General features: G+C 44.6%; 2 protein-coding genes and 1 long non-coding RNA gene across 7 annotated transcripts in view; all 3 read right to left on the minus strand.

The window, feature by feature from the left end:
• LOC142160620 (uncharacterized) overlaps positions 1-15,638 on the minus strand; it is a 36,768-nt gene extending 21,130 nt beyond the window's left edge. The window contains exons 1-7 of the mRNA XM_075215483.1: positions 15,561-15,638; positions 15,038-15,145; positions 11,393-11,449; positions 11,005-11,046; positions 4,907-4,959; positions 1,910-2,027; positions 766-963 (exon numbers count right to left, since the gene is read on the minus strand). Of these exons, the coding sequence (XP_075071584.1) occupies positions 766-963; positions 1,910-2,027; positions 4,907-4,959; positions 11,005-11,046; positions 11,393-11,449; positions 15,038-15,145; positions 15,561-15,638 (654 nt within the window). The remainder of the gene's footprint in view (positions 1-765; positions 964-1,909; positions 2,028-4,906; positions 4,960-11,004; positions 11,047-11,392; positions 11,450-15,037; positions 15,146-15,560) is intronic.
• The window catches only part of LOC142159781 (uncharacterized), a 325,690-nt gene that overhangs the window by 183,585 nt on the left and 114,334 nt on the right, over positions 1-27,771 (minus strand). The gene's annotated exons all lie outside the window — the stretch shown is intronic.
• Positions 20,144-26,850, minus strand: LOC142160046 (uncharacterized). The gene is made up of 3 exons (XR_012693027.1): positions 26,748-26,850; positions 24,904-25,015; positions 20,144-20,343 (listed from the first exon to the last, which is right to left on the minus strand). It is a non-coding gene; the product is annotated as an uncharacterized LOC142160046 (long non-coding RNA).

Here is a 27,771-nt window from a genome sequence, read left to right on the forward strand (position 1 = left end):
AACTAAGACACAAATCTGCATCCAACCCGTCCTGCAAGAACCTAAGTAACCTGGCCAAGCGAAAAGAAGAAGGATATCCCTTCTTTTTACACCAGCCAATATATGTTTTTAAATTTAATGATAGACTTTTGCAGGATCTGGTTTCCAAGCCCGAAGCAAGGTTTTCACCACACGTTCGGAAAACCCCTTAGCTCTCCGAATCATGGCTTCAATAGCTACGCCGATAAAGCCAGACATTGTAAATTTAGATGACAAAAGGGACCTGAAAGCAGAACCACCAAGGGATAGACATGGCGTCTACCGTGACAGCCATAGGATCTCTTGCGCAGGAGCAGAAGAGAGGGGGACTTTGTGGTTGAACCGAATGCCATCCTGTCAACATCCACCTTTCCAACTGACGAACACATTTCCGGATGGAGGAACATTTTCCGCATGGCCAAAGGACTCTTGGTGCCGCCCTGATGATTGAGGTTTGCCACTAACGTGGCATTGTGTGACTGGCCTTGCCTGCAGCAGGTGTAGCTCGCTTATAAGAGCATGAGACACTGCTCACACTTTCAAGACACTGATTGGAAGTTTGGAATGTCTTTGAGTACAAAGACACTGAAACCGAGCGTGAAGACAGACGGCCCCCCAACCTCGAAGGCTGGCATCCTTCGTGATAAAAGTCCAAATCCATATTGAGAATTTGCGCCCCCTGGCAAGAATCTGTTTGTGTAACCACCAAGGAAGCGATTAATTTGTTTCCGAAGACAGGCGGAATACCTGGCCCGCCAGATTCAGATGGGATTTGTTCCATTGCGACAGACGTTCTAACTGGAACTGCCGTGCCTGAAACTGAGCAAACTGGAACGGCTCGAAAGTCGATTCCATCTTGCCCAAAGCTCTCATGGCGAAATGTAGCGAAGACTGCCTTTCCGCCAACAGAGATTTCAATATGTTCTGCAAGGCTAGAATCTTTTCCTATTTGGTAAGAACACCCGTCGTTGTCAGGTGTCAATAAAAGACCCAAAAAGATCATCCGCTGGGATGGGATCAACTTGGACTTGTTGAAGTTGAGAATCCAATCGTGAGACTCTAGAGTCTGGATTACTACTTGGATATGTGACTGAAGCACATCTGGAGAATCTGCCCTTAAAAGAAGATCGTCTATGTAAGGGATGATTGTAATCCCCTTGGACCTTAGCAGAGCAGCCATGTCTGCCATGATCTTGGTGAAGAAACGTGAGGGCATGGCTAGACCAAAGGGAAGAGCCTGAAATTGGAAGTGCTCTGATCGGATCCCAAACCTCAAAAGAGATTTATGACCCTTCCAAATAGGCACATGGAGATAGGCATCCATGATGTCTATATCCACCATAACTTCTCCTTGTTACATGCCGTGAATGAACGAGTACAATGACTCCATCTTGAACCTGGGCACTCTGACCTGGGAGTTCTAAGATTTCAGAAACAGAATTGGTCTGAATGAGCCATCTATTTTTTGGTACAAAAAAAAGTTTGGAATAAAAACCCAAACCTCTTTGTGAATCTGGCACCGAAATAATCACCCTGGAAAAAAGGAGGGATTGAATTGCTTCTCGCAAGACCAGTCGTTTTCGTGGACAAGTGGGAAGCCCTGTGGGAAAGCACCGTCTAGGAGGAAGACCGAGCAAATCGATCTTTTATCCCTGGTCCACAACCCCCAAAGCCCAGACATCGTTGGTAGACTGAAACCACCGATCTCTGAACAAGAGAAGACAGACTTCTACCACTGGCGACAGCGGAGGAGCAAAATCACAGCTGTCCATGCTGTGCGCTCCAAGCTGCCATGCTGCGCTATTCCGTCACTCTCCCCGCTAGCTACTGGCTCGGGAGAGTGATTAACAAGTTGCAGACAGGGAGGAAGTGGAAGCCTAGGCTACTTTACCCCGGAGCCTCCAACACAGCAGCCGGCAGCCAGGAGCTCTACACTCGGTAAGTGGCAGCTGCCTACGCGGCTCAGTGAGCCGTGAGCTGTCAGAAACAGGAGCACAAGTCTCTGATTACTAAAAAAGTAAACAAAGTTAAAAAAAACAGAATTCAGCTGCAAAGCAGCCCAGACACAGGCCATTCACCGGGCACTTAAACTAAAACTGAGGCTGAGACACGAAAAGGGCTATAGAGGGGGAGGAGCTAGGGCTTAGTTAAACAGAAGTTTAAAGTGCCAGTTCGCCCTGTCCCTACTCTATACCCCAATGTCCCCGGTGTTCTCCAAAGGATAAAAGAGAAAGACTATATACCTGTATGTAAGATTAGATTGTCTATTCAATAAAGGAAGATTTCATCTGACACTGCATTCTGAAATATTATTTCCATATCAATTGGGACATTGGTCTGTAACCCACAACCACCATCCACACACCCTAACCAAGAAACATTGGGACCCCGATCCAGACTACTGGATCGACGCAGGAGTGAGGCATACTCTCCCGCCACCAGAATTTACTGCTAATGTCATCCAAACATCACAGAACTTACATTGGAGTCTTTGCTCATGTGCTGCCAGGGAAGTGCAGAGACAAGTTGGATCTAGAGTAATTCCTCTGTCGTGAACTCACATTCCTGCCAGCTCTTACTAGTGGCCCTTACGGGGCAGCTGCAACTCACCACATCGATACTGAGAGATTGAGCCCTGCTCTCCCACGGGCTACACATGCTTTAAATTTCTATTGACAGACGTCGCCATGATGTCAAGCTGCAGTGGCGAACACTTCTCCAATCGGGATAACTTGCTGTTAGCATGCTGATCCAATCGGAGATCTCCAGCGTCGGCTTCAAGGTAAGTCTGTTTATTTTCACATCGGTTTGCCACAAATTCGGATTTTAGTTGGAGGGCTTGTCGATATCGGATTTTTCAACATCGATCAAGCGTACCCAACCCCAAGGATTTAACCTGCTTAAACATTGGCAAAATTCACGACATTCCAGTTATGACATCATCTGCCTCTTCATCCCAGCTGAGATCTCACGCTCCAGTTCCAGAATGGCGAAAGGCATGAGCCACCATTCTTATTCTCCTCCAGGACCTACTCCAGATCAGTAACTAAGCAATTGTATTCTAAGAATTCCCAGTTAGTCACTATGACATTTGTTTCTTTGTTTTACTTAATGGTTTGCCCTTCACGGGCTCTTAAAAATGTTTACCTTGTGGACTTCTATCAACTATCTAGTATTCCTTGATTAGAATTGCAAACATTAGTTCGGTTTGAATTACTGAGGGCGCTACAATCTAGAGCATATTTTCTTATTTTATGTGCACTGGTTACTTCCATTTTGAAATGTTTGTTCATTCTGTTTTTTGGCAGACCATGATATAGAGTAGGTTTTCATCCACCCAAGGAGAGTGCATGACCTGCACTATTTTCTTTATTTATGGGACCTATCTCCTCCATTGTACATAGGTCCACCTTTGTCCCCTTCCCTGTGACTTCTTTTCTTCCATTCTCCTACCTCGCCTTCCCTCTCCCCTTCCCCCAGAGAGTCACGGTTTTTAATTTTTCCAATTTGCCTACTCGGATTTTTAATCCCCCATAAAATTTCCCAACCAAGCGTCTTATGGCGATTCAATACTTTAAACGCATCAATCCCAACACTATTATGCTTCAAGAGACCCACTTTAAAGTTCCCCATCCTATACTAGCTAACAAAATATACCGCCATACCTTCTACTAAATAGCTGGGGCTAAGCACAAAGGTAGTGTGATCCTTCACCTCAGAGTTCCACTAATAGAATAAAAAACTATTCTCGACGAACATGGTAGATATATTATACTGATGGGCTCTTTGAACCAGGCTCCCATCACTGTTGCTTCGATATATGCCCCCAATATGTATGTAAAAGGGAACCTTTTACACTGATTTTCTTCATCACTTAGATCAAGTCTCGAGGGGTATGACAATAATAGGTGGTGACTTTAACACTATTATAGATCCACCGCTAGATCGCACTTCCACCACACACATGTATCCTGGACACGCTAAAGAAGCTTGTAGATTGCCAACGCAAATGAAGTTGCATAATCTTTATGATGCTTGGCGAGTGTCTTAACCAACAACTGAAGCACATACCCACTATTCGGTCCCACACTACCCCCACTCACGCATGGACTATTGTTTGTGAATTAATCCACCACACAGAATCTTACATTCTAAAAGGTTTACCACACCTGTTTCATGTCATTTTATGTTATTTATTTTTATCACAATCCCCTAAATCTATAGCATTAAAGTAGGAGAGCAGAGGTCTAAGGCTGGGTACACATCACAGAATTTTCTGACCAATGTGTTATCTACAACGATTGTACCAACCACTGGAAAGAAAAAGAATAACAAGTCACGATCATCATGTCGATTCATGCGTACACACTATACATGTTTTACAAGATTTACACTCAGATCTGTGCTCAACTGAGATAACCGTCATCTGAAAAGATCATGATTCTGTAACCTCTACGGAGATCCTGATCGTGAGGGCAAACACACTGCAGGATTGGAAGGACGTCGTTCCGTAGGTGAACGAGATTTATAGTTCTGCTGATGAAGCCAATAAAACTATGATCTGTGCTTTGGAACGATCCCCGTTCATTGCTGGAGCGTACACACTAATGCAATATCTGACTGAACGATCGTTTATCGTTTAATTGACCCAATGCTCGGCTAAAAACACTGTAGTGTGTACCCAGCCTAATGGCTCCAGACTCCCCCACTGGGCAGATACTTTTCCTCATTAGTTTGTACTGACAGAGGAGGGTGTAGAACAAGAGATTGTTGTAGTGACTGAACATGGAGAATATAGGAGATTTCTGTATTTAGTGCTTATTACTCACCTGTGCTGATATCTGTAGGGATTTCCTCCTCCTTACACTGCTGATCACCCCTCACATACGTCTCTTCTTCTTCCTTTATATCTTCTACTTTACCATCAGTCAGATCTTCACCCTCATTAACCCACAAAACAATAAAATAACAGGTTAATAATGTCGGATTTAATGAGTGGAGATTAACCCCTTTATGCAGCTTTACTATTTGTCAGTTATATGAAAGTTCCTTTTGTAACGACTTTGTTTATCTTAGTGAAGGATATGAATTGTCCTGGCTGCACTTTTCAAACGATTTTATTCACTTGTACACATGTTATTAATTTAAAGACAGGCACCTTGTTTACACTAATTTCTAGTTTGTTTCTTGGGAATCAGGCCACATCCTTCAGGTGCTGGAAGCTCTGAAAATGGAGGCTCAGGAACGGTTTTAAAAGTGACACCCAGTATATACAATTGTATCACATGCTAGGGACTCGCCTACAGGAGATGCCCTGACGTTGGCTTATCCCAATATAGCTATATTGTGCACAAAAATATCCTATTTATGTATATGCTGACACATAGTGATTTATATATTGCACCAGACAATCTCTTCTTTTATCCTAGTGCAGGAGGCTTTCCTATGGTTTCATGAAAATGTGAAAGATTTTCTCATAACTGGCGCTGGTCTGTTCTTACTTATGGAACAACTTTGGATTTATTTCTGCTAATATGGAATTTGCAGAGTACTGACTACCTATGAATGAGTGCATCCATATAATTATATATATATATATATATTTATTTATTTATTTTTTATTTTTTTTCATATCTCTATCTTTAATATATCAATATCTCACTCTCTCTAGATATATATCTATATAAATACATTTTTGGAAGGATTTACCATAACCACACCTACTTATTACATCTTAGCTAGCAGATTCTAGATATAAGCATTCAGTATTATGCCTGCACCTATCTATACATATCCTGAAAAATATGGGGAGGAGATGAAATAAATTTGCACTCTTGAAGAGACACTTTATTTAGGAATTATATTCTATGATGCCTAATGGCCTCATGCAATTATTGTTTTTACTCTTTGGACTCCCTACCACGGATAACTAATGGGATAACTTCCTATTCAGCTGAGCATAGAGTGAGTGGGGATTGTATCCTGTTTAAGAGATTTTATGTGTTCACCCCACCTTTCTGTTCATTATCTGGAGGTCCTCTCTATATATTGTTATTTGCATGTGCACCAAATATACACAGTTGTTTGAGTTACATGTGATGAATTCATTCATTTTATAAGTGTTGCCTGTCGTGGATGACTTAATCTCATAGATATTATATTTACAGGTTTTACACATAACTAGTTCCCCTAATATAGATATGGATAGACTGCTTTTTAATAAATGGTTTCTTAGACTGGATGCTTTTCTACATACAAATGTTGGTACAAGTGATGTTATACAGAGTTAATAACAATCAATGTCGACAAATGATTCTCTCCATTTTGCCTTGAATTGGGAACTGTATTGAGTAATAAATGGAATATCATCTATGCCTGTTTAGGACTTATTTTTAGTAAGTGCATGAACAAAGGGCGCAGAGTGTGTACTGCACATTGTAAGTGTTCTGAGGAATAAAACACACTTGGAGATTCTCATTTGAAATATTATTGGAAATTGACATGGTCACACGGTGATCATATACTACACTACTACTATCTATATTACTATCATTTTTAATGTTTAAATGTCATGCGAGAATAAATTCTGAATCTAAAAAGGGAAACAGGAATTTGGATCTCTTACGATTCCTAGTACGAACTCAGGTAGAGGCAATAGTGTCTTATTTAAGGCAGAGATACACAGGAAGCCAATCAGTCAGACAATAGTAGACAGCAACTTAGTTCATAGGAATTGCAGGTTTCAATGGCAGAAATAGCAGGTGTACCACGATAACACAAACAGGTACAGATACAGTGAATGGCAAGTGTAGTTCATAGAAGCAGCAGGTTCCAGGATATAAAGGGTAAACTGGAGCTCAGGGTAAACAGGTTTACCAGGTATATCTCTGATGACACTATCAAGTTCAGATTCGTTGTCAAGGAGACAGAGTTACCCAACTGCGAGGAGACACGAGGCACTAGATAATGGAGAGCGGCATCAGGATTCCAGACAGCCTGTCGTCACGAGGCACCAGATAACGCAGACAGATATCAGAATTAAAGATAGCCAGAATGCACGGATGTAATGCTCACATCTCCCCGTTACATGCGCTGCCGGCCACTTCTGGGACGCAGCAGCTCCGTTCATGTAATCCTCCAGCGGGGAATTCAAACTCTGCGCTCTGACACAAGCCTGTGTCAGAGCTGTATTTCTGACTCCTGCTCCTTGCTCCCTGTGTCTCCCTTGGTCCTGCTTCTATTCTCAGTTGTCCAGTGTACTAGACCCGGCTTGACCTCACTACTCCTTTGGATGCTCCTCTGGCTTAACGGACATCGGATAATGTTTACCAGACCCGGCTTGACCTCACTACCCCTTTGGACTCTCCCGTTGGCGTGACAGACATCTGATCTCGTGTACCAGACCCGGCAGTGCCACACCAACCTCGGCAAGGATCCTCGCTGTACTCCGGACCCTGCCCCAGGTACCGTTTTCATATTACACACTGCTGTTTGTCTATCCATTCCTCAAGTCTGTAAGTTCAGTAGGAGCCGCGACCTGCAGTTTCTCAGCAGCCAAGCTCATCCTGCCTTGAAGCAGTTCTTGGTGAAGTCCTGTGTGGCTGTTGATGCACAAGAGATATAACCAAAGGAGGGTCATGCAAGCCAAAGGGTCAGAAGCAAGAGGAAAGTCAAATCAAAGCCAGGAGTCAGGGTCATAAGCAGTGGTGCAAAAAATGGCAGAACAGGCAGGAATCAATACCAAGAAGGTCAGGATAAACCTCAGGGTTTCAAAGACAATCAGCTGTAGCAGCAAAGCCAATTGACGAACTGCACAGGCTACAGGGAAAGACAATCTCTTCAAGGCCAGCCACAGGTTATTAGCATCCAGGAGTTAATGAGATTAACTGTTGCAGGTTAGGAGAGTGGTCCGAGTACAACAGCAGCAACTCTGGTAGTACAGAGTCCTAACAGGACCAAGAGGGAAACGGAAAGACTTTCATTCATATCCAACCTAATGAACTGAAAAGAATTGACTTTCTAACTTCATAATAATTCCTGAATAATAAGTGAAAAATTGTTTGTATCCATCACAAGCTACCTTCTTCTAATGACTATGACTACCATAACCTTTGTCAATACCCTTGGTGCAGTCTCCAGACCAAAAGATAAAGAAGCTCTGAACTTGTAATGGGATTTCTAAACTGCAAACCTGAGAAGGCTGCGATGTCCTTTCCAGATTGGAATATGGAGATAATCTTTTATGTCCATGGAGGTGAGAAATATGTCTTACTCCATGGTATTTATGACGAATCGAACAGACTCAATCCTCAATTTGTCTACCTGAAAGTTTCGGGATTGTAGGTTCATAATCGCCAGAATGTCAAGTCCAGTTTCTGCGTAGAAAAGAATAACCCAATCCCTCCTGCTCTTTCATGACTGGAACAATCACTCCTGATGACAATAGGGACTCTGTCTCTCGAAATGGGTGTGGAAAGTACAGATGGGTGCAGGCTCTAAGAGGTCCAAGACGTAAACTTTTTTCTGATGTCTTTGACCCATTAGTCAGAAGAAGACCTAATCCGCTGGTTCTGAAAGGGAAAGATGGGCCTCCACCATAGATCATGCCTTACGCCTATGAGACTTGTTGCCTGATGATGTCTCCACAAACCTCTTCTGTGAGGAAGACACACGTGCCAAACTCAGCACAGACATTTCAAGGTTTTGGAACCAGTGAGGCAAGGATTCTTGAGAAGGGGGATTCACTTCTGGAGATCCTAAGAGAAAATGTGGAAATATGTGTTCACTTGCCTCCAGAGGACACACCGCACACATTCTAAGTTCCATGACAAATTGAGCCAGTGCCTAGTACAGGCCACGACCACCCCTGACATGTGCGGAACTTGGTACTCAGTCTCACAAAAAGCACATTGGGCATCGGATTCAGAATGTCCATGTGGAAATTTTGCTTGGCACTTGGAACATGTGAAGTACATAACTAATTTGCCCCCAGCAGCCTTGGATTTGGAAATCATACCTTTTCTGATATGATCAAAAGAGAGCAAAGAGAGAGACAACAGTAGAAACACAATCTAGAAGAGAATGAACTAGCAGAGAAAGCCACATCTGTATATGTATATACACAATGGCACCATATTGAAGCTGGAGCCCCCCCCCGTCCCCACGTGTGTCTGAACAGGAGAAGGAGAGAGCACAGTGACAGGACAGAGTGACAATATCTATATCAGAAATGAGAACACAAACAGCTCAAACTATCAATACCCTACCTAATATATCAAATACTCCAATGTTAAACAATTCCCAAGTTCAAAGTTGGTAGCAAGGTATAAGCACAGGAGATAGATATTTTGCCTCGCAGAAATGATCAGCAGGCTGATTTCTGGTGGGTTTTTGCTGAGGACGAGGTGATACACTGGGGAAAAGCACCTCACCCGCTGGCCCAGACAAGACATGGCGCTGTACATAGGACAGTTCCCCCATCCATGTCTGTCCCAGGTGTGGCCTTACCCGATGGTGGGCTCCAACTGACCTCTATACCCAGCCCGATGGTGGGCCCCAACTGACCTCTATACCCAGCCCGATGGAGGGCTCCAACTGACCTCTATACCCAGCCCGATGGTGGGCTCCAACTGACCTCTATACCCAGCCACCAGAGGTCCTGCTCTTCCTTCCCAATACAGGCCCCACCAGGGTGGACCACAGCCAGCCTGACATTTGAAAGGAAAGGGGCTTCCTTATAGGCCCCACTGCTCCTGGAGTGCAGTCCCTTTAGCCAGCGCTTTCCTGATTGCCTCGCTATCCTCTCTGGTGACCAGGTGAACCTCCAGGGAAGCCCTAAGAATGAGAGGTGGGAACGGCAGAGAAACACTGAACTAGCGGTTATGCTGCCTCTCAGGCAGTGAGCTCATAGACAACACTATAGTCTCTGCCCAAGCAGCCTGCTTCGGAAATAGTAAAGTGAATTAAAAAACCATGGTTAAGTAGTGTCCCAAAAATAGGATGAATGAGAAAATACATTATTTAGTGTTACCCTGACATTCCACTATAGCCCTGTACCGTATCACCCACTCCATTACAGACACTTGGAGCTCCTCCCTCATCTACTTCAATGGCCTCTCCAAGGTGTAGGAATCAACCAATTCACACAATGCATTCTCCACAGAAGGTCTGCCAAGCTGTCACTGAAACTCTCCCTCCTTAGATAGGAGGAACTGCAACTTTAATTACAGTCACATATACACTCAATATAACCCTCTAAACCAGCGGTTCCCAAAGTGTGTGCCGCGGCTCCCTGGGGTGCGGTAGCGATCTCAGAAGGGTGCCGCCAGCTGGCCAAAAAAGAAATACATACGCGCCTGGTGATCGGGACCCTCCTTCTCATACTTACAAGTACAGTGCCCGGTGCCCTGCACCCTCCTCTGTTTGCACTGAATGTCAGGTATGACGTCATCACGCTGAATATGTTCATTGAAGAACGGCTCAATGAGGAGCCAGAAGAAAAGAAGACAGAAAAGAAAACAGAAGACAGAAGGGCAAGTAAAAGGTAAGAAAATGAACAGAGTAAAACAAGGGAAACTGATGAAGGGGAACAGTGTGATGATGAAGGAGGGCACAGTGTGATGATGCAGGAGGGCACAGTGTGATGATGAAGAGGGCAAAGTGTGATGATGAAGGAGGGCACAGTGTGATGATGAAGGAGGGCACAGTGTGATGATGAAGGAGGGCACAGTGTAATGATGAAGGAGGGCACAGTGTGATGATGAAGGAGGGCACAGTGTGATGATGAAGGAGGGCACAGTGTGATGATGCAGTTTGGGAACCACTGCTCTAAACAATAAACATTTAATAATATCTAACTTAATGAACCAAGATTAAATTAAAGAATATCCGTTTATAAGATCCACACAGCTTATATACAGATAATATAGTTCAGTGTCATTTTGTATTTGGCGAGACGCTCAATTATTTAACTTGATGCCCAATTACCGGATACTCCTGCGGGATACTGTGATTTTCCTCTATACAGTCCTGAAAATAAAGAAGACGGGGACATCTCTCTGGGGTATTTCTGTTACTGGATCCATCTGTAGGAAACACATAGTGACAGAATACATTGTTTATTCCTGATTATCAGATGATGTGTATCTAGGTGACCCTCATAACTGCTCTCTCTTTTACAATAAATGAAAGACGCAATAATACATTACACAAATGGGTGTTCGTCTAACTCTGAATCAGGCCCTGTGTGTATATGATTATTCTGATGGGTCTTACAAAGGAGAATGTAACTATTTTCTGTCTATTTTGTTTATTACTCACTTAGGCCGATATCTGTAGGGGTTTCCTCCTCCTTACACTGCTGATCACCCCTCACATACGTCTCTTCTTCTCTGATTGTATCTTCTACTTTCACATCAATCAGGTCACAACCCTAAATTAGCCAAAAAACAATAAAAATAATAATGTCTGATTTAATGAATTAAGAGTAACCCAAAGATTATTAGTGTATAAGATCCACAAAGCTATTCTACAAATCAGATAGGGAAAAGGTCACTTTGATATTTTAGTATTTTGTGAGACCCTCAATTCCATCTACCTGATAGTCCTGTAGAATATTGTGAGTTTCCATTGTGTGATCCGGTAAATATAGAGGATGTGGACATCTCTCTGGGGTATCTCTGTTACTGGATCCATCTGTAAGAAAAGAGGATTTTTACTCACCATAAAATCCATTTCTCTGACTCCATTGGGGAACACTGCGTTACACTGGATTATAGTAGATGGGCTAGGAGTTTAGGCACTTATACTTGTTGAAAACACACTCCTCCCCTATTATGCCCCTCCTCTGTCACAGTAAGCTCAGTTTTGCATAACCAAGCAGAGAGGAAAAGCCAACAAGGCAAAAACCAGAACAAAGTAACTTAAAAGAGAACAGAACCATTTTTCAGAGCAAGGGGAGGGAGTGCAGTGTCCTCCTCTTTTCTCTTTCCTACCATAGGGGGACACTGCGGTACATTGGGGACATACTGAAGCTGCCTCCTAAGGTAGGGATTGCTCTTGAATGGCTTCGCGCAACACCTTGCGCCCATAACTTGCATCTGCAAATGCAAAGTCCTGAAACCTGTAGAATGAAAAGGTGTGGACAGACGACCATGTCGCCACAACTGCTCCATGGAGGCAATATGACGTGCCTCCCACAATACATCCACAGCCCTGGTGGAATACGCTCTTAAGGATTCCAGCACAGGGCGAGATGTATGGACATAAGTCAAGCGAATGGTGGAAGTTATCCAGCAAGCAATGGATCACTTTGAGGCCGACTAAACTCTCTTATGCGCCTTATAGAGCATAAAAACGTTGTTCATTTTTCGGGCAGAAGATGGGCAATCAACATAACACCAAAGGGCACGAACGATGTCCAACAAAGGTACAGTCTCATCCAAAGATGCTGAAGGACAGAATGCTGGAACAACAAGATCCTGATTCAAGTGGAACCAGAACACCACCTCCAGAACAAATGAGGGTTAAGTACGGAGGATCTCCCTATCCTCATGGAAAACAAAGAATGGAGAATTGCAGCAAAGTGCTCCCAGCTCTGACACATGCCGAGCAGAAGCAATGGCTAGGAGGAATACCGTCTTCCAAGTGACATGACGTAGATCCACTGAATCCAAAGGCTCAAAAGGAAGCTCTAGTTAGAGCCTTAAGCACGAGATTGAGGTCCCATGGTTCCACGGGATGAACAAAAGGTGGCTGAACGTGTAAGACTGAAGGAATATCTGTGCTTCTGGTAAAAGCACCAGCTGGCGCTGAAAATATATAGAGAGTACAGAAACCTGCAGTTTAAGAGAACCCAGACCTACCTGCAAAAAGGAGAGGAACCGGGGATGGCTAAAATAGGAAGTGTGAAACCATTGATATTCACACCAGAGTATGTATACTTTCCAGACCTGAGAAGATGATGAAGATTTTCATGCTCTGATCATGGTACTCACTACCTACATCCTTCGAGAACCCTCTCGCCCTGAGCATTAAGGTCTCAACAGCCACACCGTCAAATTCAGCTGATCTAAATAATGTCACAGAAAAGGGCCCAAAACGAGAAGGTCTGGACGAACCAGCAGACAGAAGGGAGACTCCGCTGCTATTCCCTGAATGTCTGAGAACCATGCACTGTGTGGCCAATTTGGAGCCACTAGATTTATGGGAATGCGCTCTCTTTTTAAGTTTTTTAGCAACCACGGAAGCATTGGGAGTGGAGGAAACAGATACACTAGACTGAAGTGCCATGAGATCATCATGACGTGTACCCCGCTCGAAAATTCCTCGACTTCGAACAATAAAGAGGAACCTGAAAATTTAGATGGGTTGCCATGAGCTCGATCTATGGAGTGCCGCAACGCTGTACCAGAAGAGCAAAGATCTCCTTGTGGAGAACCCTTACCCCGGGGTGGACCTTGTGACGACTGAGAAAGTCCACTTCCAAATTGTCTGCCCCTTGTATGAAAATGGCAGAAATCAGAATGTGACTTTTCCGCCCAGGACATGCTCCTGGATGTCTCTCGTATTGCCATGGAGCTGCGCAATCCCCCCTGGTGGTTCAGAAAAGCCACTGGTGTGGCATTGTCTGACTGCATCTTTAAGGGTTTCCCAGTTAGAAACCGCTGCCCCTAAAGTAATACTCAGTGAACCACCCTGAGTTCCAGCACATTGATGGGTAGTATGGCCTGAGGAGACCAAAGACCGTGAAACCTGAGAGACCCGATGATCGCGCCCCAGCTCCCTGGCGTCTGTGGTGACCAGGGTCCAGGTCCAAGCGAGGAATGACTGGCCCTTTTCTAGATTTTCTCTGCTCAACCACCATGAGAGAGATAAGCGCGTGGCTCTGGACAGTCTGATGATCTACCTGTCCAAATGTTCGTGGGAGCCGGACCATTTCTGAAAAATCTCTCTCTGGAGGAGAGGTCGAGAGTGGAACTGTTTATAGGGAACCGCCTCAAACACTGACACCATGTTTGTTGAGGATCTGTAAATTAAGTATAGGAAGGAATGACCTGTCTGGTTTGAGAACCAGGAAGAGGTTGGATTAAAGTCTCCTTCCTCTTTCCTGCTGCAGGACTAGAAAAATCACTCCAGGCGACAGGAGTTTTCTGATGGCATCCTGAAGTGCCTTGCGCCTGATGGCATAAGAGGGAAGAGCTGTGTTAAAGAAGCATCTTGCGGGAAACTGAACTGGGTAGATGACATAACCTTGTGTTACAATCCCTTGCACCCAAGTGTCTGTGGTTAAAACCCGCTATCGCTCCTAAAAGGGTAGTAGACAAGTACCCACCACAGTAACCAAGAGTGGGATCTGTCAAGCTGCAGCCATGTCTCCTGTCCTGGAAGTTCAATGTCTGGCCGAGCCCCGGGCCTCTATGGTGCGCTCCTCTAGGGGCAGATGACTGTCCTCTGGAAGGAGCTCCTCGACCTCTACCGAAGGATCGAAATCAAAACTGTCTCAGTTTAGTGGAGCTGTCGAGTAGAGAGGTACTGTTGCCCCCTGTGGCCACATGAATAATCTGTTCTAATTCGGACCCAAACAACGTGATACCATCAAAGGGCAAAGCTTCAATAGGTGCGCTTGAAGTCCGCGTCCACCGCACAGAAGCGTAACTATAAGGTATAACGGGCCTCAATGATCAGGCCTGAGAACCTAGAGTTGACCGACACAGCATGAATAGATCCTTGACCCACATAATCATAAGTCTGCTGGATGTGTTCTACTAATGTAAGAAGTTCAGTTCCACGTACATTTTCATGGAGACCTTTAACCAACTTTTCTGACTACAGCTGAATGGCTTTATAACCGAAGCTATAGACATGTTGGATATAAACAAGCTACCTGCCACTATGTAAGCCGAGTGGAACATAATGTCACATTTCTTGTCCGTTGACTCCCGCAGAGAGACCCTGCCCTGCACAGGAAGAGCTGAAGACGTAGACAAATGAGCAACTGGGAGATCCACCCTATGGGTACCCTCCCATTTATCAGATTCCCTGCCGGTAGTGGATAGAGAGATTTGAATATGCCCGTCATCTGATGTTTATTTGGTTTCTGCCAAGCGTCGGACACCATGTCCAAAAGCTGAGGGGAAGGGGGAAAACAAACAACCTGTTTCTTAGGTCTTTTGGAGAGAGAAAAGGCAGAGGGATCCTAAGCCTCAGGCTCTGCAAACCCTAATGAGTGTTCGACCCCCAGAATAAGATTATCCACATTGTGCACAGATGCAGACTACTCTGAGCCTATTGCATCCTCTCAATCTGATTCTAAAATCAACTCGACATCATCCGTTGACGAGCGCCCCCAGACAGGGGGCCTGAAAAGAGTGCGGAATGATGCGCTTACTTCTGTGGGAGACAGCAAGCGAGCATGTCAAACCCTGGGTGGATTCGGTCAGTGATACTGGCAATCCTGCCTCAGCCTGGGAAGAACCACCTGATATAGGCAGAGACTGCACAGACTGTGTGTGTGGTGCAGTAAAGGAAGAAGAATCACGTACCTCTGTGGACCATGACATCACCTTAGTGAGATCGGATATGGATGTCGCTAGCGATCTGGCCCAGGCCGGTTCCGCCATTGCTGTTGACACCAGGGTAGGCGCAAGGCGTTCACAGCTCTCAGCCTCACAGGGCGTCCGGGTCAGACTGTCCAAAAGATAATTTACTATTACACTTTGCACAGGTATAATGCTGCAGACGTTCCAGCGGGTCTCTTACATTTGGAAGTCCCTTTTTCAGACACAATGATAGATAGAGAGATATATATGAAATAACAGTTATGTATGCAAGGATTATTGTTATTGATATTATTGATACACAAAGATAACCCAGAGACTAAACCAGCAGCACCCGGAGGCACAGTCCTCTGAAACAAGTTCTGTCACCTCAGAAAACCTTGGTTCAAAACTGAAAGAAAGAAAAAAAGAACAGGCTACAATCGTCAAAATATTCAAGAACAATAAGTTGATGCCGGACAGGAAAGGCACAGTAAGGTCAGCGCGCAGAGCGATGTGTGTAGTTGCCTCGAGTGTCCTGGAAATGGCTTCCTTCCGATAAGCCCGCCAAGGCATGTGAAGAAGGGGGAAGTGCCACCCCCAGTGCTGTCTCCCTAATGGCCGCCTCCATGCACAGCCAAACAGCCTATCTCAATTATTATTATTATTATTTATTTATAAGGCGCCACAAGGTTTCCGCAGCGCCGAACACAGTACAAACAATGGACAGTACAAAGAATAACAGTACAGATCAATAAACGAGTAATACCAAGACTTCAAATGCTCCAGGAAAAGCAAAAATATTGAGGTTGGAGCAGAAGAGAAGGTAGAGAGACAGGAGGGAGAAGGGCCCTGCTCATAAGAGCTTACATCCTAAAGGGAGGGCAAACAGACAATCGGCACAAAGGGAGTCAGAGCAAGCGCACCCTTTTCAAAGGAGGAGCCAGGAGATGAGAGCGAGCATGGAAGAGGGTTAAGTGGAGGGCTGGTAAGCTTTGAGGAAGAGATGAGTTTTGAGTGCCCGTTTGAAGGAGCACAAGTTAGGGGATAGACGGATGGAGCGAGGGAGGTCATTCCAGTGCAAGGGGGAAACTCGGGAGAAGTCTTGAATTCTGGAGTGGGATGAGGTTATTAGAGTGAAGGAGAGGCGACGGTCATTGGCCGAGCGCAGGGACCGGGCGGGAGTGTGGATGGAGAGGAGATTGGAGATATAGGGTTCAGTAGAGTGGGAAAGGGCCTTGTAGGTGAGGGTAAGAAGTTTGAAAAGGATTTGATAGGGGAAGGGGAGCCAGTGAAGGGCAAGGCAGAGAAGGGAGGCAGAAGAGGAGCAGCGAGAAAGGAAGATAAGCCTCGCCCCCGCATTGAGTATAGAACGAAGGGGGGCAAGGCGAGAGCGGGGGAGGCCGGTGAGGAGAAGATTACAGTAGTCCAGCCGGGAAATGATGAGCGTGTGGATAATAGTTTTGGTGGCTTCATTAGATAGGAAGGGCCGGATGCGGGCAATGTTGCGAAGTTGAAAGCGACAGGATTGGGCAAGAGATTGAATGTATAGAGTGAGAAGAGTAGAGGGCCAAGAACAGAGCCCTGAGGGACTCCTACAGGGAGGGCAGAGGGGGGGGGGGGAGGATGAACCGGACATAGATACAGAGAAAGAGCGTTTGGCGAGATAAGAGGTGAACCATGTAAGGACAGAGCCAGAGAGACAGAGAGAGTGAAGGGTCTGCAAGAGGAGGGGGTGGTCCACGGTGTCAAAGGCTGCGGATAGGTCCAGGAGGATAAGCAGGGGGAAGTGACCACTGGATTTAGCCGAGAGGAGATCATTAGTTACATTGGTCAGGGCAGTTTCAGTAGAGTGGAGGGGGCGAAAGCCAGATTGGAGAGGGTCAAGGAGGGAATAGTCAGAGAGGTGACAGGTGACAATTTGCTCGAGGAGTTTAGAGGCATTGGGGAGAAGAGAAATGGTGCGGTAGTTGGCGAGTGAGGTGGGATCAAGATTAGGTTTTTTTAGAATAGGAGAGATAAGGGCATGTTTGAAGGAGGAGAGGATGGTACCAGTGGAGAGAGACAGGTTGAAGAGGTGAGCTAAGTAAGCACAGACAGTGGGGGAGAAGGAGCGAAGAAGGTGAGAGGGGATGTGATCCAGGTGACAGGTAGACGGGGGAGAGGAAAGAATGAGGGAGTGGACTTCATCGCCCGTAGTAGGGCGGAAGGAGTCCCAGGGTGGGATAAGGGGGGAGGGAGGAGCAAAGAGAGGGGCAGGAGAGGAAAGGGAGGAGGAGATATTGAGTCGGATGGTCTCAATTTTGGAGGAGAAAAAGGAGGCAAAATCTGTAGCAGAGAGGGAGAGTGGGATAGGAGGAGGGGGAGGGATGAGGAGAGAGGTGAACGTGGCAAAGAGGCGGCGGGGATTAGAGGACTGAGAAGAAATGAGGGACTTAAAGAAAGATTGTTCAGAGAGGGAGAGGGCGGAGCAGTAGGAGGAGAGTATAAACTTGAAGTGGAGGAAGTCAGCCAGGGAGCGAGATTTCCTCCAAAGGCATTCAGCAGCACGAGTGCACTTCTGGAGGAAGCGGGTGAAATTAGAGTGCCAGGGTTGGGGAATTAAGTGGCGGCGGCGGACAGAAGTGGCAGGGGCAACAGCGTCCAAGGCAGTGGTGAGAGAGTGGTTGTAGAGAGAGGTGGCGTTATCAGGGCAGAGCAGGGAGGGAAGAGGGGATAGTAGAGTTTCAAGAGAGGAGGAAAAGGAACAAGATTGCGCCTAATGAGGGTAGTTTTAGGGAGGGGGGAAGCAGGGGAAGAGGACAGATTGAAGGAGAGTAGATGGTGGTCAGAGAGTGGGAAGGGAGAGTTGGAGAAGTCAGAGAGATCACAAAGATGAGAGAAGACAAGGTCAAGGGAGTGACCAAGGCAGTGGGTGGGGGAAGAGGTCCACTGCGTGAGGCCAAGGGAGGAAGAAAGGGCGAGAAGTTTAATGGAGGCAGGGTCAGAGGGGAGATCAATGGGGATGTTAAAGTCTCCAAGTATGATGGAGGGGAGGTCAGAGGAGAGGTAGTGGGGAAGCCAAGCAGCAAAGTTGTCGAGAAAGAGGGAAGTGGGGCCAGGGGGGCGGTATAAGACTGAGACACGGAGGTGAATGGGGGAGAAGAGGCGGATAGAATGGACTTCAAAGGAGAAGAAAGAGAGGGAAGGTTCAGAGGGGATGACCCGAAAGGTGCAATTAGGGGAATGGAGGATACCCACTCCCCCACCTGGACGGTCATCCGGTCTGGTGGAGTGGGTGAATGAAAGGCCACCATGGGAGAGAGCGGCGGGGGAAGCAGTGTCAGCTGAGGAGAGCCAGGTTTCGGTGATAGCAAGGAGGTTAAAAGAGTTGGAGATGAAGAGGTCATGGATGGCCAGCAGTTTGTTGCGGGTAGATCTAGAGTTCCAGAGGGCACAGGAGAATGGGAGGGAGGGAAGAGGAGTGATGTGGAGGAGATTGGCAGGGTTGATGGAGCGAGGGGGAGCATTAAGGTAGGGACAGGGAGGGAGGCTAGGTGAGAGGATGGGAATAGGACAGGAGCGCGGAGGCATGGTGAGAGACTGGAGACAATGGGTGGTGGAGGGGGAGAGAAAAAGGTAAAAGAAGCAGGAGGGGGAGTCAGAGAGGAGAGACAGTGGTGAGGACAACAATAGGCAAGCGGTCGGCTGTTGGCTGGTGCTTTTAAGCACTGCAGGGTATTAAAGATGCCCAGACCCCTAGCTGCTATTCTGGTCAGCGTACTGCCTTCTATGGAGTGCAATCACCTGACCGATCCCCTGTATAGACTGCTCGTTGTCTAGGGAAATCAGCTCCCAACCACTGCCAAGTAGGCAGATCTGAATAGTTTACCCAGCAGCTACTATCTCTCCTGCTCATTACTAGGGGAGAGTAAAACAACTGCAGACAACGGTGTGAGGGGTGAGGGGAGCTGGCAGTCACCCCAACACAGGGCCCGGAGAGAAGGAAGCCGACAGGCTATTCACTCTCCTGGGTCTTTTACAAAAGGTCCATGTGCTGTACCTGTAATGGGAGAGAAGAATAAATTAAAAACATGAAAAACTAATGTTAATTACAGTATAGACAGGAGTCTATACAGATGTGTCCTATCTCCAAGGCACGTAACAAAAACTGAGCTTACTGTGACAGAGGAGGGGCATAGTAGGGGAGGAGTGTGTATTCAACAAGTATAAGTGCCTAAACTCCTAGTCCACCTACTAGAATCCAATGTACCACAGTGTCCCGCAATGGTAGGAAAGAAAAACACACAGTGACTGATTACATTCTTTATATGTGATTGTCAGATGATGTTTATATAGATGGCCATTATAACTACTCTCTCCTTTACAATGAATGAAAGTCTCCTCTTACCCAGTGATGTGAGGGGTTGGAGATTCTCCATCATCAGGTCCTTGTACAGACCCTTGTGCCCTTCTAAATACTTCCACTCCTGCATGGAGAAATAGACAGTGACATCCTCACACCTTATAGGAACCTGACACACACAATGATACAGTCATCACCCAGACACATCCCTTGGTGTTACTCTATAATGTCCCATTCCCAGCAGTCACCTCTCCAGTCAGCAGCTGAATGATCTTGTTGGTGAGTTCTAGAATCCTCTGGTCATTGTTTCTCTCATGTATCAGTGAGTGAGGTGGAGGCTCCGTGATGGGGATCTGGGTCCTGCTCAATCCCCCTGACACACAGGGACGGTTACTGGGTATCACACACTCACCCACCAGGTTTCTTCTTCACTACTGTGTAATCCTGTGTATTGAAGACGGAAAAACTCAGCATAAAGAGTAGACGCCCTTCATTGGCTCACATAACCCCCAATTATGGCCAATACACAGATGTAACTACTTATGAATTAATGTCGTGAGAAAGTTAGATATTATTGTTGGAGAACAACAAAACCTAATACAACCTTTTCTTCAAGCATCAGAGAATAGACTGAGTGCGTTTAAATAGAGAAGCGCCTAGCTCGCTTAAAGTCTAGATTTAAATATATAGGGAAGGAGAAAGCGATCTCATACTTAGGAATCTACGTCCCTGTGAAGTTCTCAGATGTATTTGAAGCCAACTACCATCCATTAATAACTCAACTTCATAAGCTCTCTACCTCATGGATGACATTTGAGGTGTAAAGGCTGGGTTGAGTAGCGGCCTTTAAAATGATGCTTCTCCCCAAACTTATGTATTTTTTCCGAACTATTCCCTACAGTCTCCCACAAAAGATATGAAATATATGTCTACATTCCATACCGCAATGCTCCGATACATTTGGAAAGGTTGTCCATCTAGGTTGTCTTGTGCTGTATAACATTGTCCAAAAAACAGGGGGCTTAGCTTTACCTGATCTGACCAGATATCAAGAAGCTTGCATCCTATCTCAAATTAGAGACTGGTCTCTCCCGATCTCCCATAAACCCTGGGTGGATTTGGAAAGGGCTCTTTTTAATACGTGCCCAATTGAAATTTGATTTGGCTCCCCAAACATCTGAGGCTCCACCCACTTGAACCCTTAACCTCTATAGCAGACGCTCTGAGAGTTTGGGACAGAACCGCGGGCTCCTCTACAGAAGTTACCCTCCCGACTAGTAAAATTTCTCTCATCACTGTGTTTACATTTCTTCCTGATTTTGACATCTCCAGCTGGATCCAGGCAGGCCTCTCATCCCTAGTGCACCTGTTTGGCCCAGGGGGCCTCTGCTCTTTTGCACAGCTGCAAGATAGCATTGCCCTCTCATCTAAATATTTTTATTAGTACTTGCGGCTGAGGCATTGGATCGGGTCCTCCACCGTCAGAACGGTCCACTCCACCCACCCCCTTCTCTTAACTACTCCAAACTGACTAAGGGTAACAATAAGGGTGGAATTACTTTCTGGTATAAACACCTTTCTTCTTTATCCATCATTCCTAAGCACACTTCCCAAACTTAGTGGGAAATGGATCTCAATACCCCCCTTTTCCCGGGTCAGTGGGAAATTATATATAGCAATTTGTCTACTGTATCTAAATGTACTAACCATGTGGAAAGGTTATATAAATTGTTATATCGTACTTACCTTACCCCGGCCCGTCTACAGAAGATATGGCCTAACCAATCTAAGCTATGTTGGTGCAATTGTGGAGGTGTAGGGGATCTCATACATGTTGTGTTTTGGCCGTGCCCTAGTATTCAACCTTTATGGCATGAGGTATTCGACCTTGAGCAGAAAGTTACTTCTATATCCTTAACCCTGACACCTCTTGCTGCTCTCCTTTATCTATACCCTGACCAATTGCCCAAACACTACAGATATATTTGGGGCCATATTTTGTTAGCCACTATTGCGGCCATTGTGCAACTATGGAAACAGCCATTACCCCCTACCCTCCACAAAGTTATTACAAAGATTCACTTTAGTTATCAGATGGAGACATTAGATGCTCCTTACTCTATGTCTCCGTCTTCTCCAATTGTTAAGTGGATGGCTTGGCACGAATTTACGACGGATGGTGAAGGTTCTAAATTAATCCACCCCCTGAAAGCACACAACCTCCTTACTCCGACAACTCCTGATCTACCTCCAACCTCGAGCTAAGCCTTAACACTTTGTTTCTTCTCCCAACTTGGTAACATATTGTTGACATGTTTTTGTGCACATGTTGTATGGCGTGATATACATTGTTATGTCTGCCCTCTCCATCCCTTTTTCTTATTTCTGTACTGCTCCCTTCCGTAGTTTTAAAACCGTAATAAAAATTGATGGGGAAATAGAGAAGCACCTGACTAAACTCATGCTCTAATGCCACAGAGCATCTAAGTAGGATCTTCAATACAAGAAGTGACTAAAGGAAAGGTGCTATCAGTGGGTGCACTCGTGAAAGAAGACAGGTTCGTTATAATACCTAAAGTAATGGCCAAAAGTTTTGAGAATGACACAAGTATTGGTTTCCACAAAGTTTGCTGCTTGAATGTTTTTAGACCTTTTTGTCAGATGTTGCTATGGTATACTGAGGTAAAATTACAAGCATTTCATAAGTGTCAAAGGCTTTTATTGACAATTACATTAAGTTTATACAAAGAGTCAATATTTGCAGTGTTGACCCTTCTTTTTGAAGACCTCTACAATTCGCCCTGGCATACTGTCAATCAACTTCTGGGCTACATACTGACTGACGGCCGCCCATTCTTGCCTAATCAAGGCTTGGAGTTTGTCAGAATTTGTGGGGTTTTGTTTGTCCACCCGCCTCTTGAGTATAGACCACAAGTTCTTAATGGAAATAAGGTCTGTGGAGTTTCCTGGCCATGGACCCAAAATTTTGATGTTTTGATCCCCGAGCCACATGGTCATCACTTTAGCCTTATGGCAAGGTGCTCCATCATGCTGGAAAAGGCATTGTTCGTCACCAAACTGTTCTTGGATGGTTGGAAGAAGTTGCTATAGGAGGATGTTTTGGTACCATTCTTTATTCATGGCTGAGAAGCAACCACACATGAATGGTCTCAGGATGCTTTACTGTTGGCATGACACAGGACTGATGGTAGCGCTCACCTTTCCTTCTCCGGACAAGCGTTTTTCCAGATGCCCCAAACAATCTGAAAGGGGATTCATCAAAGAAAATTACTTTACCCCAGTCCTTAGCAGTCCAATCCCTGTACCTTATGCAGAATATCAGTCTGTCCCTGATGTTTTTCTTGGAGAGAAGTGGCTTCTTGCAGGCGTTCTTGACACCAGGCCATCCTCCAAAAGTCTTCACATCACTGTGCATGCAGATGCACTCACACCTGTCTGCTGCCATTCCTGAGCAAGCTCTGCACTGGTGGAGTCCCGATCCTGCAGCTGAATCAACTTTAGGAGACGGTCCTGGCGATTGCTGGATGTTCCTGGGCACCCTGATGCCTTCTTTACAACTATTGAACCTCTCTCCTTGAAGTTCTTGACGATTAGATAATGGTTGATTTAGGGGCAATCTTACTAGCAGCAATATCATTGCCTGTGAAGCACTTTTTGTGCAAAGCAATGATGACTGCACATATTTACTTGCAGGTAACCATGGTTAACAGAGGAAGAACAATGGTTTCAAGCACCCCCCTCCTTTTAAAGCTTCCAGTCTGTTATTCTAACTCAATCAGCATGACAGAGTGATCTCCAGCCTTGTCCACATCAACACTCTCACCTTTGTCAACAAGAGAATCACTGACTTGATGGCAGCTGGTCCTTTTGTGGCAGGGCTGAAATGCAGTGGAAATGTTGATTTGGGGATAAAGTTCATTGTTATGGCAAAGAGGGACTTTGAAATTAATTGCATTCATGACATTCTGGAGTATATGCAAATTGCCATCATAAAAACTGAGGCAGCAGACTTTGTGAAAAATAATATATGTGCCATTCTAAAAACTTTTGGCCATGACTGTACATCTTATGGATGGCCACTGTTTGCTCTTTGTTATGTTACAGAGGGTGTGTTACATTACATAATATGGCCAGAAGAAGAGCATGAACGCTGAATGCATTGACCCAAGAGTGTTCTTTGGAATGTGATACTTCTAATATACTAAATAAATCGCCCTGGGAGATTTCGCTTGTGGGTTATCCACAGTTAAAGCTTTGGGAGGTTTGTTGGAGTAAAGAAAAACAAAGATGACACAACCCAGCATTGTTGCACTGAGATAGCATCAGTCCTACTGACAACTGAGAAATAATTCACCTTTAAAAAGGGTTAAGAAAGATCCGGGTGCTGTAACACAAGTGCAGTAAAAAAAGTCCTTTTTAAGATGCAGAAAGCAGAGGTGGCCTCTGATGGTCACTGGTTGGAGTTAGCTCCATTCTTCATGAGAATGATAATGAGAGTAATACAGAATAGTTCCCTTTTCAGGATCCATCTGATGTTGCAGACTAACAGCAATATGTTGTAATTTAGCATCAATGTGCTGTGAGACAATCTACACAGCAGAGACTATGGGAGTTCTTGTCCTTCTGCAGCTTTGGAATCCATCACAATCTGTTATTATGTTAAACTGCACATAATGAGGTCCTTTACCATTCTGTACAATCTCACAAACAAATTAAGTTACATTACTAGACTCTTCTCATCACAAAAACTCCCTATTTCATTTTATCTTCCATGTCCCCCCAGTTCTCCTCTCACCACTAATCATCACAAGCCCTCACTGTATTCCACTGTTACTGGGCCCTGGTCTAGTTACTTCCTCTGCTGCTCACAGATGTAGTGATGTCACCGTGACATTCCCAGAATCCCTCACTTCTCCAGTCAGGTTCATGTTTTATTAATAGAGATAATAGTGATATAATTGTGACATTCCCACAATCCCTCACCTCTCCAGTCAGCAGGTAGATGATTTCCAGGGTGATGTTTAAAATATTCTAAGTCATGTGACTCCTGTCCATGTCCATCCTCCTTGTGACTGTCAGATGATATAGACTCTGCCTTGTAGATGGATTAGAAATAAAGAAAAAAGTAGGTAAGAACATTGATGCAAAAACAGAAGTAAAAGGCTCACTTATATGAAACTATATGCAGTTATACCAGTCATTATACGGACGCATTATGCGGTCTTATTGTGAGGCATGTGCTGAATGTTCTGTACAATGTATATAATGGACTGATATGAACAGGATTTACTTTCTTGTCATACAACAGATATTACAGCAATACATTTTCAACATATAACATATGTAAAGTATATCATATATGCCAAAGTGTGTATGCTATGGAAGAACATGATAGCAAGAGAAAGGAATATATATATTATTAAACAATAATATAACCTGCCAGGCAGCAGAACAGTTCTCCTGGAAATTATATAAATGTGACTGTATACATAGAGGACAGTGACAGGAAAGGAATATATAATATACTATAAAATATATAATACCCTCCCTCAGCACAGATATCATGGGATATGGCTGGAGATCCCTCACCCAACAAATAGAGATAATTCATCGCTAATATTCCTACAGGGGTTTACATATCACATAATGACCCTTACCCATATTACCAGAGTCTGCTCCACCCATATGATAACACGGTAATGGAGTATGCTCCACCCATATAATAATAACACGGCACCGGAGTCTGCTCCCCCTGTATAATAATAACACGGCACCGGAGTCTGCTCCCCCTGTATAATAATAACATGGCACCAGAGTCTGCTACAAACATATGATAACATGGCACCAGAGTCTGCTCCTCCTGTATAATAATAACACGGCACCAGAGTCTGCTGCACCTGTATAATAATAACATGGCATAAGAGTCTGCTCCCCCTGTATAATAATAACACGGCACCAGAGTCTGCTCCCCCTGTATAATAATAACACGGCACCAGAGTCTGCTCGATCTGTACTGTAATAATACGACGGGACCAGAGTCTGCTCCACCTGTATAATAATAACACGGCACCAGAGTCTGCTCCACCTGTACTGTAATAATAACACGACACCGGAGTCTGCTCCACCTGTATAATAATAACACGGCACCAGAGTCTGCTCCACCTGTATAATAATAACACATCACCAGAGTCTGCTGCACCTGTATAATAATAACACGGCACCAGAGTCTGCTCCCCCTGAATAATAATAATAACACGGCACCAAAGCCTGCTCCACCTGTATACTAATAACACGGCACCAGAGTCTGCTCCATCTGTATAATAATAACACGGCACCAGAGTCTGCTCCATCTGTACTGTAATAATACGACGGGACCAGAGTCTGCTCCACCTGTATAATAATAACACGGCACCAGAGTCTGCTCCACCTGTACTGTAATAATAACACGGCACCAAAGCCTGCTCCACCTGTATAATAATAACACGGCACCAGAGTCTACTCCACCTGTATAATAATAACACGGCACCAGAGTCTGCTCCACCTGTATAATAATAACACGGCACCAGCGTCTGCTCCCCCTGAATAATAATAACACGGCACCAAAGCCTGCTCCACCTGTATAATAATAACATGGCACCAGAGTCTGCTCCACCTGTATAATAATAACACAGCACCAGAGTCTGCTCCACCTGTATAATAATAACACAGCACCAGAGTCTGCTCCACCTGTATAATAATAACACAGCACCAGAGTCTGCTCCACCTGTATAATAATAACACGGCACCAGAGTCTGCTGCACCTGTACTGTAATCATAAATATCATTACCTGCTGCCAGACACATAAACGCGAGGTCTCCGCTTTATCTCACTCACTTCTCACCTAGAAGTACTTCTGATCCCTGTCTTGTTAAGAGCTTCGAAGGCTTCGACAAAATGGCCGCCGCAGGGTGTAACCGGAGACAGAGAGGCCTCAGCGTCTGAGGAAGCCAGCTGTTCAAACGGGGCGTGTCTATGCTAGCCAGTGGGTGTGGTTTTGCAGATGTGGTGCAGGGAGTACTGACACATCATATTATACTGCACAGCTTTATACTGACATTACCAGCATATTTCTACAGCCCAAATACCTTATACTAATAATATATATTACCTATACTGTTATATCCCACTTTACTGTAATACTTATACAGCCCAAATACCTTATACTAATATTATATATTACCTACACTATTATATCCCACATTACTGTAATGCTTATACAGCCCAGATACCTTATACTAATAATATATATTACCTATACTGTTATATCCCACATTACTGTAATACTTATACAGCCCAGATACCTTATACTAATAATATATATTACCTATACTGTTATATCCCACATTACTGTAATACTTATACAGCCCAGATACCTTATACTAATAATATATATTACCTATACTGTTATATCCCACATTACTGTAATACTTATACAGCCCAGATACCTTATACTAAAAATATATATTACCTATACTGTTATATCCCACATTACTGTAATACTTATACAGCCCAGATACCTTATACTAATAATATATATTACCTATACTGTTATATCCCACATTACTGTAATACTTATACAGCCCAGATACCTTATACTAATAATATATATTACCTATACTGTTATATCCCACATTACTGTAATACTTATACAGCCCAGATACCTTATACTAATAATATATATTACCTATACTGTTATATCCCACATTACTGTAATACTTATACAGCCCAAATACCTTATACTAATAATATATATTACCTATACTGTTATATCCTGGATTACCGCCATGCTTATACAGCCCAGATACCTTATA

Source organism: Mixophyes fleayi, chromosome 6, assembly GCF_038048845.1.
Source record: "Mixophyes fleayi isolate aMixFle1 chromosome 6, aMixFle1.hap1, whole genome shotgun sequence".
Taxonomy (NCBI): domain Eukaryota; kingdom Metazoa; phylum Chordata; class Amphibia; order Anura; family Limnodynastidae; genus Mixophyes; species Mixophyes fleayi.